Consider the following 13380-nt stretch of genomic DNA (forward strand, 5'->3'; position numbering starts at 1 on the left):
TAGTATTTGTTTTGTTTTACTTCCTCCTGGATACGGTGTTTTGCTTCTGTTTGCTGGCATAATTTAGTTTAAACTTTTGAATTCTAGTAGAACAACAACTCTCTGCCAATATTAGTATATGTTGTCCATTTCTCATATTCGTAGTTACTTGCATTACAAAGTCTCTAAAGCTGTATTTCTTTTATCCATTCTATCTTGCATCTGTGTACTTGGTAATGACTTACAGTTTTAGTTTTAGTCACATTCATAAGATTAGAGGCAACTGACTGATGTGTGTGCTTAAGTGGAGCGACATAGACGATGGTGATTCATATAACTGACTCCCACTTTTTGTTGTTGTATATGAAGGTAAAACTGATACCTACCTTATAGTTTAGAGACACTAGTCATTTTTCTGGTATTTGGTGAGATATATATATATATATATATTTTTGGGTAATTATTTGGTGAGATATTAGTTTCAGTATTACTTTTTTTCTTGAATAATGGTACTGAAATTTCTATTAAGACCCTCAATTCTCATATGCTTGTTCTATGTATTAGTTAACTGCAACGTTCATATTCCTTTAAGGAATCGACAATATCATATATCAAGATAATATCTTATATGAATGGTATGTTATTGACAAATGGGAAATCATTAGGCTAGAGAAAATATTGGGTGGTATTCATACAATTTCCTCTTCTCTAATATCGATTACAGAAAATGGAAAGAAGAAAAGGAAGGAAAGAGACTCTTTACATTTTGACTCTTGAACATGAAGATATACTATATATTGAAGAGGAAAAGAGAGATAAGAAAAAAGGTTTTTGGTACTTATAGAAGGCCTACAACTGGTGAATGTACAAAAATTAACTTGTCTTTGTTAGCACTACTAGTATAACCCCAATTTTGGCAAATGCTTTTCCTTCTTGGTTTTGCCTCTCCAAGCATAGTTATAATGTCTCTCATGGATGGCCTTTCTTTTGGAAGCTTTGCAGTGCAAAGAAGTGCAATCTTTAGAACAAGAAGCATCTCTTCTTGAACATGTTTACATTGACCAGCTACATCATGATCTAATGCTTCTTCTGATGCCTTGTTGTTCACTTTCCTTCTAACCCATTCTACAATGTCAATGGATTCTCCAAAAGAAGAGTCTAATGGCATTTTTCCGGTCAGAAGCTCCAAAAGCACTACCCCATAACTGTATATGTCGCTCTTCTCATCAACCTTCAATGTGTATCCATATTCTGCCAAAACAAAAGAGAAAGAAAAATGAATGTCTTAAAATATGAAATAAAATCATTTTAAGGTTCAAGAATTTTTTTTACCTGGTGCTATATAGCCATATGATCCTGCTACCATAGAGACAGTCTCATTCTTGTGAAGCATCATTCTCGCCAAGCCAAAATCTGCAATTCTTGCCTCAAAATCTGAATCAAGAAGAATGTTGCTTGACTTGACATCCCGATGTATGACTGGTGGATGGCAATCATGGTGAAGGTAAGCGAGGCCATGAGCAACACCAAGAGCAATGTTGTATCTCGACAACCAATCCACGAGCATTTTTGCAGCTTGTTTCCCATGTAAAGCAGCTCCAAGATTTCCATTAGGCATGTATTCAGATAACATCATGACATCAGTCTCATTGTGAAGATAGCCTAATAGCCTAACGATGTTCCTGTGACGAAGCTTCCCTAAAAGATCTACCTCTGCAAAGAGTTCTTCTCCTGCTTCAATGTCCCCATTTGTTCTCCATAACTTTTTAACTGCTACAACAGAATGTGGCCTCTGAATCTCAGCCTTGTAGACAATTCCATTGCCACCAATGCCTATCACATTTGACTCCTTTAGGCAAGTCAGAATATCAGAACTTGTGAAGTTAATCCTCTGAAATGCTACTAGCCTCCAAGGCCATTCTGAATTGTTCTTGCTGAACCGAAAATCTTTGAAGAAGCTGTTGCACAAGTACCATCTGTTATACATTGATCTTCCTGCTAGAACCATGATCCCAACAGCTATGATAACCGAGATCCCAACAATAAATCCCACGATTATGTGATTCACACGAGTCTTCCTCACGTTTGAAGTGGTGATTAGATTTTGAGAACACGGTGGAAGTATGCCACCACAAAGTCCAGCATTGCCTATTAGATCATTGGGATTAATGGTCATTAATATCCCATTGCTTGGAACTGGACCCTCAAGTTTGTTGTATGACAGATTAAGCATTTCTAGAGCTGGAGAACTACCAAAGTCCATTGGTATTTTTCCAACTAGGGAGTTGTTTGATAAATCAAGAATAGATAAAGTTGGCAATGTGGCAATGTGAGTTGGGATTTCACCACTGAATTGATTGTTGCTAAGATTAAGATTCACAAGCCTTTCACATGAAGCAATACTTTGAGGAACTTTCCCCGTGAAATGGTTGCTCGAAAGATCAAGCGACGAAAGGGATGGACAATCTTGGAGTTGGTCAGGAATGTTTCCTTTAAGATTGTTATTGGAGACTGCAAAGGTTTGCAGGCTAGGAATAGACAAAATGCTAGATGGCAAAGATGATTCAAGGTGGTTCGAGGAGACATCGATAAAAGAAAGTGTAGAAGACAAAGTGAAATCCTCAGGAATTTCACCAGTAAGATTGTTATTAGCCAATTCCAATCTTTGAAGCTTAGGAAGAGTTCCAAATCCAATTGGGATTACACCTGAAAGAAGATTATTTTGGATTCTAACTCGGATGAGTGAAGAACAATTAGAGAGGCCTAATGGGATTGGTCCAGAGAAAGAATTGTTAAAGAGAATAAGCTTTGTTAGATTGCCAGAATCACACAAACCAAGAGGGATCTCACCTGTCAAGAAATTAGAAGAAACATCTAACCATTGCAAGGGAGATTTTTCCCCAAGATTCATAGGCAAAGAACCGTTTAAAGAATTTTGCCATAGTTCAAGTATCTCAAGATTTTCTAACTCACCAAGCTTTGTTGGAATAGGACCACTTAAGTTATTGCACATGAGATTTAGCAGCTGCAAATTCTTCAAACCTGCTAACTCATTCGGAATCTCCCCTGAAATGTTGTTATCAGAAAGATCCAAGTAAACTAAAGATGTAATATTTCCAACTTCAGCTGGAATCTTCCCTTCAAAACTATTCTGATACAAATACACAGTGGTCAGATTCTTCAACTTGCCTAATTCAGCTGGAATTTGACCACTTAAACTGCCAACAGCCAAGTCAAGATACTGAAGACTACTTAGATTACCAAACTCAGCTGGAATTGAACCTTCAAACTGATTGTATCCAAGAATTATAGTCTCTACAGCTTTCAATTCACCGAGCTCCCGAGGGATCTCTCCTGTAAGATTATTCCCTGATAGTCCAAGAAACTTCAAATTCTGAAGTTTCTTGAACGATAAAGGGATTGAACCTTCGAAGAAACTCCCTCGAAAATCCATGATTTCGAGCAATGTAGCATTGCCAAGATCCTGAGGGAGAAACCCCTCAAAGTTATTGCTAGAAGCATTGAGATATCTTAATCCAGAAGCCATTCCAAGACCTGAAGGGAACTTGCCAACAAAGTTATTTTGGCTCACATCAATGCTCTTTAAAGAAGTCAGATTGGCCAATGACTTTGGCAATGCAGTGGAGAAATCATTGCAACAAAGATTTAGTGAAGACAAACTCTTTAGCCCTTGAATTTGATCTGAAACTCTGCCACTGAGATTCATGTTTGACAAATCAAGATTATCTACAAAACCTTTGGAGTTGCACAAGACACCAGTCCATTTACAATGAACAGAACTTGAACTTGAGTTTCCATTGTTTGGCAAATTCCAGTCTTTGAGGTGATCCATTGGATCAACAAGACTGGACTTTAGTGCTAACAATGTTGAAACTTCATCACCATTTGATGAAACAATGAAAAAACCAATGAAAAATAACAAGAAAAAGAGATGATTTTTCATGGTTTGATCTTTTCACTAATTTTCTTCTCTGTGTTAATTCAGTTGTACAACATTCTTTTTTGGTTCTTGAGAACAAACTAATATGAAAGTGACCAAAATAACTTATACTACTATTTCATAAGAAGTAGTGTTAATCAGTTAGTTATCATGATTAACTAAAAATGGGACCCATATCTATCTGTATGCATGTTTTTTTCTTTTATTTCATTTTTGAGGGGTAGGGGGTGGGGCTAGAGAGTAAGAATGTAATGATTAGACACTAATGAAGGGGGATTAGTAATTAAATAATAAATATAATTGGGGAGTTCGTGAGGTCTTGGGAAATGGGATCTGAACCAGCTATTGATTTGTAGCTAATGACTGTAAAGGTTTTGGAGTTATTGAGAATGGAACCGACATTAAAACATGGGAAGGAATGTGTTTTCAGTGATTATTTTACCTATTTATGAAAAACATAATATTAACTTGTTTTGGTTGTTTTGTACTTTGTCTCATAATTGTTCAAAGGTCAAACCATTCTGAATGACAGTCAGTTTTTTTTTTTTTTTTTTTAATTCTATGTCGATAAATACTATATATCACTGCACTGCTCTTTCAGTTTCTGTCAGTGCTGTGGTCTGTTTGGAAGAGAGTTGTGAGGAGCATAGTTTAATCAAATTCTGCTTTTATTTTCCCCTCATTTTAGACCTAAGGAAATTCTACTTTTAGCTAGCGTTGGGCCTTAGATTTGGTTAAATTTGAAATACTGAATTTTTGAAGATGAGAAGAAAAATAAGTTTTGAAATTTGAAATTATGTTTGAACATGCATTTTTTTCGAAATCAGCATTTATTCATAATTTTGAAGATGCATTTTGGGAATTTTCGAAAATTTGAAAAACTCCAAAAAGCTGTTTTTCAAAATTTTTCACTCAAATCGCTTATAAAACTTTAAAAACAACCAAATATTATATTCATGTCCAAACATAACTCTAATTTCAAATACCATTTTTACTTAAAAATTATTTTTGGACCCTGTTTTGGAATTTTACTATTATTATGTCCAAACGCACACTAAAGTTGTCTTTGAGATTTGAAGTTTGAAAAAAAAGCTCTCAAATTTTATGGCCAAACGAGAGAGAGCTAATAGTATCTTTTGTTTTTAATGGTTGATTAAAATTTACTTCCTTCGTTCACTTTTACTTGTCCACTATACTATAATATATATTCACTTTTGCTTGTCTATTTTAGTAAATCAAGAGAAAGACAATTTTTTCCGTTTTATCCTTATCATTAACTACTCATTCTTCAAATTATTTCCCAAAACTTTTTGAAATGCTATCATTATTATGATAAAACTAAAACTGTAAAATACATACTTCATTTTTTTAAAGGAGTACAAAGTTAAAAGTGGACACCTAAACGTGAATAAAGGAAGTAATGGTATAAAAATGTAATGCTTTTACTAGTGATAGGTGATTAGTGAGTTGTGAAGAAGGACAAGATTACTCAAGGGCAACCATGAATAATGCTATTTACTCAAGATTTTTTGTAAGTAATACCGCCTTTAGGTATGACTCAATATGTTGGGTACGAGGGCATAGAGATGTTAAAATTTTACTTTTTATCTCAAATTGATGTTTACTTTGCATTATTTTTAAGTAGTCAATCTAATTTTTCTATACACATATACATACATACCTATAGATGTTTGAATTTTTTTATATATTGTATAGGTGTCTCCGTACACGGAGAGTAGAAAGTAACATGATTGTACTCTTTTTAATGTATCTATATCAATTTTTGTTTTCAGAAAACTTCCTGTTTGTTCGCATTTTCAAATAGTAATACAACTAAAAATATCTTCTGAAGTATTTAATCCATTAAAAAATATTCAAGAAAGAAAGTAAAATTTCAAGGTTAAGGCCGTGTTTGGTATGAAGAAAAATATTTTCCGCCAATTTTTCCATGTTTGGTTGGCTTAAATGTTTTAAAAAATATTTTCCTTATGAACTCGTTTTTTTCCTTATCAAGAGAAGGGAAAACATTTTCCAAAACTCCTTCTCAACTTTCTCCACCCTCACTAACCCACCCCACACCCTCACACCACCCACCCCTCCAAAAAAGATTTTTTTTTTAAATTTCAGTTTTTCCGTTACCACTCACCCTACTACCCCTCCATCCCAACCCCGCTCCCGCTCCCGCAAAAAAATTATTTTTTTACCTTTTTTTTTTTGCAATTTCAAATTTCTATTTTGTCGTTTTTCTGCACCACCCACCCCCCAAATCTCCCCCACTCCCAGCACAATTTTTTTTTACTTTTTTTTTTTGTAATTTCAAATTTCTGTTTTTTCGTTTTTCTGAACACTCCTTCCCCTCCCCCCCAGAATTTTTTTTTTATTATATATATTTTCAGTTTTAGTTTTTTCATCTTTCGGTTTACAGGTTCGAAATTTTACAAGCTCCAAAGTTATGAGTTCGAAGGTTTATGTGTTTGGAAGTTTACGGGTTTAGAAATTATAAAGTTTACGGATTCGAAAGTTTAGCAGTTCGGAAGTTTATGAAATTTGTGGGTTCGGAAGGTTGTTGGTTCGAAAGTTTATGGCTTCATATTTATTGTATCTAAATTATTTATGAATACTCTTGAAAAGTTATTTTCCTTAATTTGCGTACCAAACACCGAAAAATGAATAAGATTACTACTTGTTTTTCAAGAAAACATTTTCCACGGAAGACATTTTCCGTTATACCAAACACACCCTAAATCTTTTTCTTTTTTCTTTTTCTTGCTCATTGACAATTTCGAAGTGTCAAATAGTTTAAATATTGAGCGGTAAAATTAAAGACTGAAAGCACCAAATAACGAAACGAGAGAAAATAATTCATAAATTTAATGCAACAATTTCAGTTTTATGGCAGTTAAGTTAACAAAAACTGCGTTCCTTTTCGCCCGTCGGTAATAGTGGTTAGTGGTAGACTATATTAATAAAGCATTATACTCATAGAACAAACTGAAATAAACAAATTCAAGTGGAATCCAAAAATAAAATAAAATAAGTGACCCTAATCAAATGGCTGTAATGTAATCTAAACATGTTAGTGCATGTACAATGGTTGGAAGTATCTCTTCATTAGTGTACTTTTTAATAACATTTTCACATATATACCCATATAAAATAATTTGTAATGACTATCTATTATATGCAAAAATAAAGAGAGAAAATTAATAATTGTCCGAGTACATAAAAACAGCATTCCTCCAAATAATGACATGACTAATTTTGCACAGTTTACTTGGTAATCACATGGACCCATCTGGAAAAGTGAATCTTAATTAATTTATACTTTGTTTTATTTACATGACAATAATCTGCAAGTTCTTGAAAAGGTTGATATGTGTGATATGATATGTTGATAAATTAAATAAATTCATTTCTCTCTCTAAAGAAAAAGGTTGGAAGCCATGTGAAGAGGGCCTGAAGTTGCAGCAGCAGCTTCCTCTTGGGAATGAATGATTGAATGAAACTATGCATATCCCATTGCATTATTGGAGGGGACACTTATTAGACCCACATTTGCCACACTCAAACAATACATGTTTTTTAAAAATAAAAAGAACAAAAAGATCAAGAAAAATCAATCCTTTTTGTTTCAAGGGAAAAGAAGAAGAGAAAAACATATTATGCTATTATTGAAGCAATAGTAAGAATTCATGAGGTGGAGCATTAGGTATCCCCACATGGCTTTATACCAAAGCCACCATCAAGACTTCATCATTGACCCAATTATTTGAGATAAATATATCCTTCTTAGTAATTCCTTTTTTCTTCTCTTTAAACCTTCTTTTATCTTTTCAGCATTAGACTTATTAAAATTAATAATATATCTGACTTTAATATACATATGATTATTAAGGTATTGACTTTAAATATGAACAACAAATAATTAAGACTATTTTTTTTCTCGCATACGAAATATATAATCTATTTGTATAACTAAAACTTATAAATATAGAATTTTTAAAATGATAATTACGTATTTTATTAATAAAATATTAAAGAAAATCTTAATTTATGGTGATGTAGAGCTATTTGTCTGATGAAATACACTCTAAAAGCTAGCGACGTTGATTGTGAGCAATGATGATTGTAAGGTGATAGTGTGGTTGTAGTTAGTCGAGGTGACTGATGATGGCGGTTGTGCGGTAAGGGCTGATGGTTATATGGTGGTGCTAGAGGCAGGGGCGGAGCTACGGTAGAGGGTGCGGGTTCGGGCGAACCCAGTGACTTTTTCCGAGACCCTGTATTTGTATTGAAAAATTTACTCTTTATATATAAATATATCCTACCGAACCCAGTAACAAAATGTGTCTGGGTTCAATGGTAAGAGTTTTGGGTTTGCTCGGAGAGCACAGGGGTTCGAATCCTGCTTATCCTGCTTTACGCGGGTAAGAGTTTTCTTGTTTTTTACATCGTGGCTGTTTCCTCTCCAGCAACAAAAACACTATTTTCCACCGTTAAAGAGCCTTCTTACTCAATTGAAAACCAATAGCTTTTCTCCATGAAAGTTGTTCTCAAACTCCAGTTCCAAAACACCTCAAACTTCAGCTACAAAACTCCATTAAACTCCCACAAAAATCAGCAAAAATCAGCTCCCAAAACCCCCTTTTACACCAATAGTGGGAGAGGAGTGGTTGTGAGGAAAGCTGGGTTGAACTTAGGAGGGAGGAAAGCGGAAGCAGAGAAGATGTTTGGGTTAATGGATGAGTTCTTGAAGAATGATGCAGTTAGTTTACAAAAAGATATTCTTGATCATGTTGAATTTACTGTTGTTCGATCAAGATTCAATTTTGATGATTTTGAAGCTTACCAGGTACTCCCATTTCCCGATTTATTTGACATTTGTTCAAAGGTGTAAAAATTGCACAACATACTCATTTTTGGCATTTGGGTCTCGTTTAACTGCATCATCCCTTATTCTTGATTTGCTTATTTGTTGGAATAGAGTCATGTTTCACTTACTGCTAGAATTATACCTTTATTAAGAAGAAAATCTTCATATGTCTACAGTAGAGCTACAGTAGAAGAAAATCTAGTGACTTTTTTCGAGACCCTGTATTTATAATTTAGAACCCATACACTTATAATCCTAGCTCTGCCTCTGGCTAGAGGTGAGGATTGCATGGTGGTAGCAGTTAGTGCAGAAGGTTGTTGTTGTTGGTGGCTAGCAGCGGGAGTGGTTGGCAGTGGCTATGGAGGTTGTTGAGAGTAATGATGGAGGTAGTTGTTATTCCTAGTGGTTGATGGTTGCAATCAATGGTTGATAGCGGCGATTGATGGTGGAGGTGATTGGTGGTCATGATGATTAGTAGTTGTGGTTATCAGTGACAATAGTTATTAGTGGTGGTTGATAGTGGTGATCGTATGCTGGAGGTTAGTGATACAACTTATATGTTATAATTGATATTGTAGCTTTAGAAAGTTACGTTCGAAAGAAGAATTTTACATGGACAACAACTTAATGATCATAAAATTATGTATACAATCTAAATAACTCACACCAGTTAAAATCGAGTAAGTATTTGGAAAAGGAAAAATACAAATGCATCTAATGCAAAATTTGAGTGATTTAGATTCATATCTTCATTAAGTGAAAAACAAACATGCCCCAAATGGAACTCATGATTTCTGCTTGGAATTACACCCGTAACCTTCACCCTACTATTTAAGCAATATTCAAATTAAATTTTCAAATTATTTAACTTGTAGGTTATAGCTATGGTGTTGGCAAACTTCAGATACGAGCTTGCGTGTCATCTCTCATTTCTTTTTCTCCTTCTCCCCAGTTGTTATACAACTATGAATTAACAACTTAAATATTGCATATGCCAGTGAAACAAGAAACTCCAATCAAAACACTCAAGTACTAGTTCTCCGATTCCCAGACTCGTTGAATAAATTGACATTCCCCTTATTTCTTGAACACCCTATCATGCATGCAAGAAAATATGAATTAAAGAAAACAAAAAGAAAAGAAAAAAGAGTGGAGAAACAGGATGATAAATTGAATTTCTAAATAAACACATATATCTCCTCTCTCTCTCTCTCTCTCTCTCTACCCGATAGGTCATTTTTAGTTTTAGCGTTCATTTCTGTGTTTCGAGACCTCGAATAGCTCCGTTTAGCCCTTATATATATATATATATATATATATATATATATATATATATATATATATATACAGACACACTCGATAGGTCATTTATAGTTTTAGCCTTCATTTCTGTATTTTGAGACCTCGAATAGCTCCGTTTAGACCTCCTCGACTTGCGTGGACAGTCTATGTCCTTTTCCGGAAAATTTATGAGAAAAAATTGAAGAAAATGTGAACATTAGCTTTAAAAAATAATTTGAGTTGACTACGGTCAATATTTTATGCAAACGGACCCAGATCAGTATTTTGACGGTTCGGCGGGTCCGTATCGTGATTTGGGACTTCGGCGTATACCCAAAATTGAATTCGAAAGTCCCTAACTTAATTTAACGTAATTTGTTGAAAATTTATAATTTGAAGGTTTAAAGAATTCCTAAGTTTGACCATAGGTTAACTTTATTGCTATCGGATTCAAATTTTGATTTCGGAACTCAAAATAGGTTCATTTCACTATTTATGGTTCATCTGCAAAATTTGGTGCAAAACGGAGTTGATTTGACGTGATTCGGACGTCCGGTTGTAAATTTGGAAGTTCTTAAGTCTTTTTTTGAAAATTTCATTCATTTTGATGTCTGATTCGTAGTTCTTGGTGTTATTTTGGTATTTTGACTGCGAGAGCAAGTTCATATGATGTTATTACATTTGTGTGCATGTTTGTTTGAAGCTCGAGGGGCTCGGGTGAGTTTCAGATAGGCTGCGAATCGATTTTTGGACTTGGATAGCTACTGGTTTGTTGTTGCTGGTTTCTGTCACTTTGTGTTTTGCGATCGCGAGCGAAGGGGAAACTGGAACAGGGGTGGAGTTCCTTCATCACGAACGCGATGGCTTTGTCGCAAACGTGAAGCACTGGGGGGGTTTACCCTTCGCGTATGCGACCAGCCTCTCGCGACCACTTAGGGTTATGAGGCCTGGGAGGGGAGCTGAACTGTTACTCTTCACGAATGTGACATCAGGACCGCGAATGGGAAGGCAGGTGGGAGTAAGCCTTTGCGAACGCAAAGGCCTTTGGCCGTTGTTGCTTTGCGATCGTGTCAAGTGTCTCGCGAACTCGATGAACACCTGGCGCCTAATCTTTTAAACTTCTAAAAATCGGGATTTAACCCATTTTTCACCATCTCCACATTAGAGCTCGGCCTAAAGGGAATTTTGAAGAAGAATTTCATCCCCACTTCATATGTTAGTATATTTTAACTCGTTTTTTTTTTCATTTTCATCAACATCCATTGATTTCTATCCTTTAATCTATACTCTTTCATGGTAGAAATTAGGGATTTGAGTAGAATTGGAGATTTTTATAAAATTGAGATTTAGACCTCAAATTAAGGACATATTTCGAAACTAAATACATAATCGGGCTTAGGGGTGAATAGGTAATTTGGTTTTGGTCCGAATCTCAGGTTTTGACTAAGCGGGTCTGGGATGGACTTTTGTTGACTTTTTCCAAAATCATTAAAAATTAAATCTTTTTCACTCGTGGGTAGTTTCTAAAGCTTATTTTGAATTCTTTGAACTATATTTGGTTAGATTTAATTGGTTTGGAAGCAAATTTTAGAGGAAAGACCCCGGTTGAGCTTTGATTTGATTGCGGATGGTTAACCTTGACTTGATGGATTATGACTTGTTAGTATATTTTCTACGTGTTTAATGTGTGGGAATAACGTATATGTGAGGTGACAAATACTTATGCATTGTTGTTGGGTTAAAGAATGCGGGTGGAACTTATTTTCTTGTGTTTTATTGCATTATTAATTATGATATCCATGCTTAAATTAGGTTATTACTTCTTTGATTATTCCATCAATATTTATTTCTTATTTCGTAATTGTTGAGTATTTCGAAAGTTGAAGTTTGGTATCTTGGTATCATATTTGACGTTAAATACATTCTCACCCTTATTTATTTCCCGAATTCATATTATCTTCATCACATGGTAAGGAAGAGTGTAAAAGCACGAAGGGTGATGCCGTACCATTGCATTTATATCATTTATTGATTAATACATAGTGAGGAAGAGAATAAAAGCACGAAGGGTGATGCCGTGCCATTTATCTCATTTATTCATTATTATATGGTGAGGAAGAGAGTACAAGCACGAAGGGTGATGCCGTGCCATTCTTCTCATTTATTCATTAGTTCATTGGTTTATCTGATTTCATTGGTTGATGATTTATTTGACTACTACATGATTTCATACCTGTCGCCGTTATAGTATTTCCCCCTTTTGCATGTCCCATCCTAGTTTGTATGTTGTTATTCTCTCTTATTGTTATTGCTGCGTATATATACTTGTACATGTTTAATTACGTAGGTGTCCTATTATAGCCTCGTTACTACCTCGTCGAGGTTAGGCTCGACACTTACGGAGTACACTGGGTCGGTTGTACTCATACTACACTTCTGCACTCCTTATGCAGATTATGGTATTGGTCCCAACAGTGCATGAGGTGCATCAGATCCTTGCATACGAAGACTTGAGGTAGATCTGCTAGCGTCCGCAAACCTTGAAGTCCCCTTCCTCTTCCCTTTTTTACTGTTCATATCTTTCGAAACAGTTGTATTAGAACTTCTAGTTGCTCCTGTATTTGTGACTCGGGATCTTTAGGAGTAAATATGATCACATGACTTATGTTGGTACTGTATCAGATTGAGTTTTTATTTCTCATTGTGTACCATTATTGTGTTTAAACTGTTAAAATCGACTATTTAATTATCTCATGTCGACTTGCCTAGCAAGTGGATATTAGGCGCTATCACGACCTCGAGGTTGAGATTTCGGGCCGTGACAAGTTGTTATCAAAGAACTAAGTTTTCTAGGTCTCACGAGTCATGATCAAGCTTAGTAGAGTCTGGAGGATCGGTACAAAGACTTCTGTACTTATCTTCTCGAGGCTATGGAGTTTAAGAAAAATTTCACTTCTTTACTTCTCTATCATGTGATTTTATTCTATTATTGATTATTCAACCACTTTATTCTTGTTCTCTCGAAAATGGCGAGAACACGCACAATATCTACAGTTGGGCAGGAGCCAAATCCCCATATGGTAGCTACTACCAGGGGCAGAGGCCGAGGCAGAGCTCAACCTAGAGGTCGGGCAACAACACCCGCAGTAGAGCCTCAGTGGATCATAAGGAGGAGGAGGTCCCAGCTCAGACCGTACCCGTCGGACTAGCTTAGGTCCCGGAGGGGTTCATAGCCACTCTAGTGCTTCAGGATGCTCTCGTCCGCTTGGTGGGCCTTATGGATAGT

At 35.4% G+C, this 13380-nt stretch overlaps 1 protein-coding gene across 1 annotated transcript; it reads right to left on the bottom strand.

Moving 5' to 3' along the window:
- Positions 1-623: 623 nt before the first annotated feature.
- LOC104232149 (leucine-rich repeat receptor-like protein kinase PXL1) lies at positions 624-4024 on the bottom strand. The gene is made up of 2 exons (XM_009785270.2): positions 1312-4024; positions 624-1230 (listed from the first exon to the last, which is right to left on the bottom strand). Exons 1-2 carry the CDS (start codon positions 3941-3943, stop codon positions 818-820), a joined length of 3045 nt encoding a protein of 1014 aa, XP_009783572.1. The 5' UTR covers positions 3944-4024; the 3' UTR covers positions 624-817.
- Positions 4025-13380: the final 9356 nt, after the last annotated feature.

Source organism: Nicotiana sylvestris, chromosome 5 (genome assembly GCF_000393655.2).
Source record: "Nicotiana sylvestris chromosome 5, ASM39365v2, whole genome shotgun sequence".
Lineage (NCBI taxonomy): Eukaryota > Viridiplantae > Streptophyta > Magnoliopsida > Solanales > Solanaceae > Nicotiana > Nicotiana sylvestris.

What these genes read in the sequence shown, in the direction of transcription:
- LOC104232149 (XM_009785270.2), bottom strand. Translation starts at nt 3,943, where the DNA reads ATGAAAAATCATCTCTTTTTCTTGTTATTTTTCATTGGTTTTTTCATT. An exon ending in ATATGGCTATATAGCACCAG is followed by an intron (nt 1,231 to 1,311) that starts GTAAAAAAAATT and finishes TTGTTTTGGCAG; the next exon opens with AATATGGATACACATTGAAG.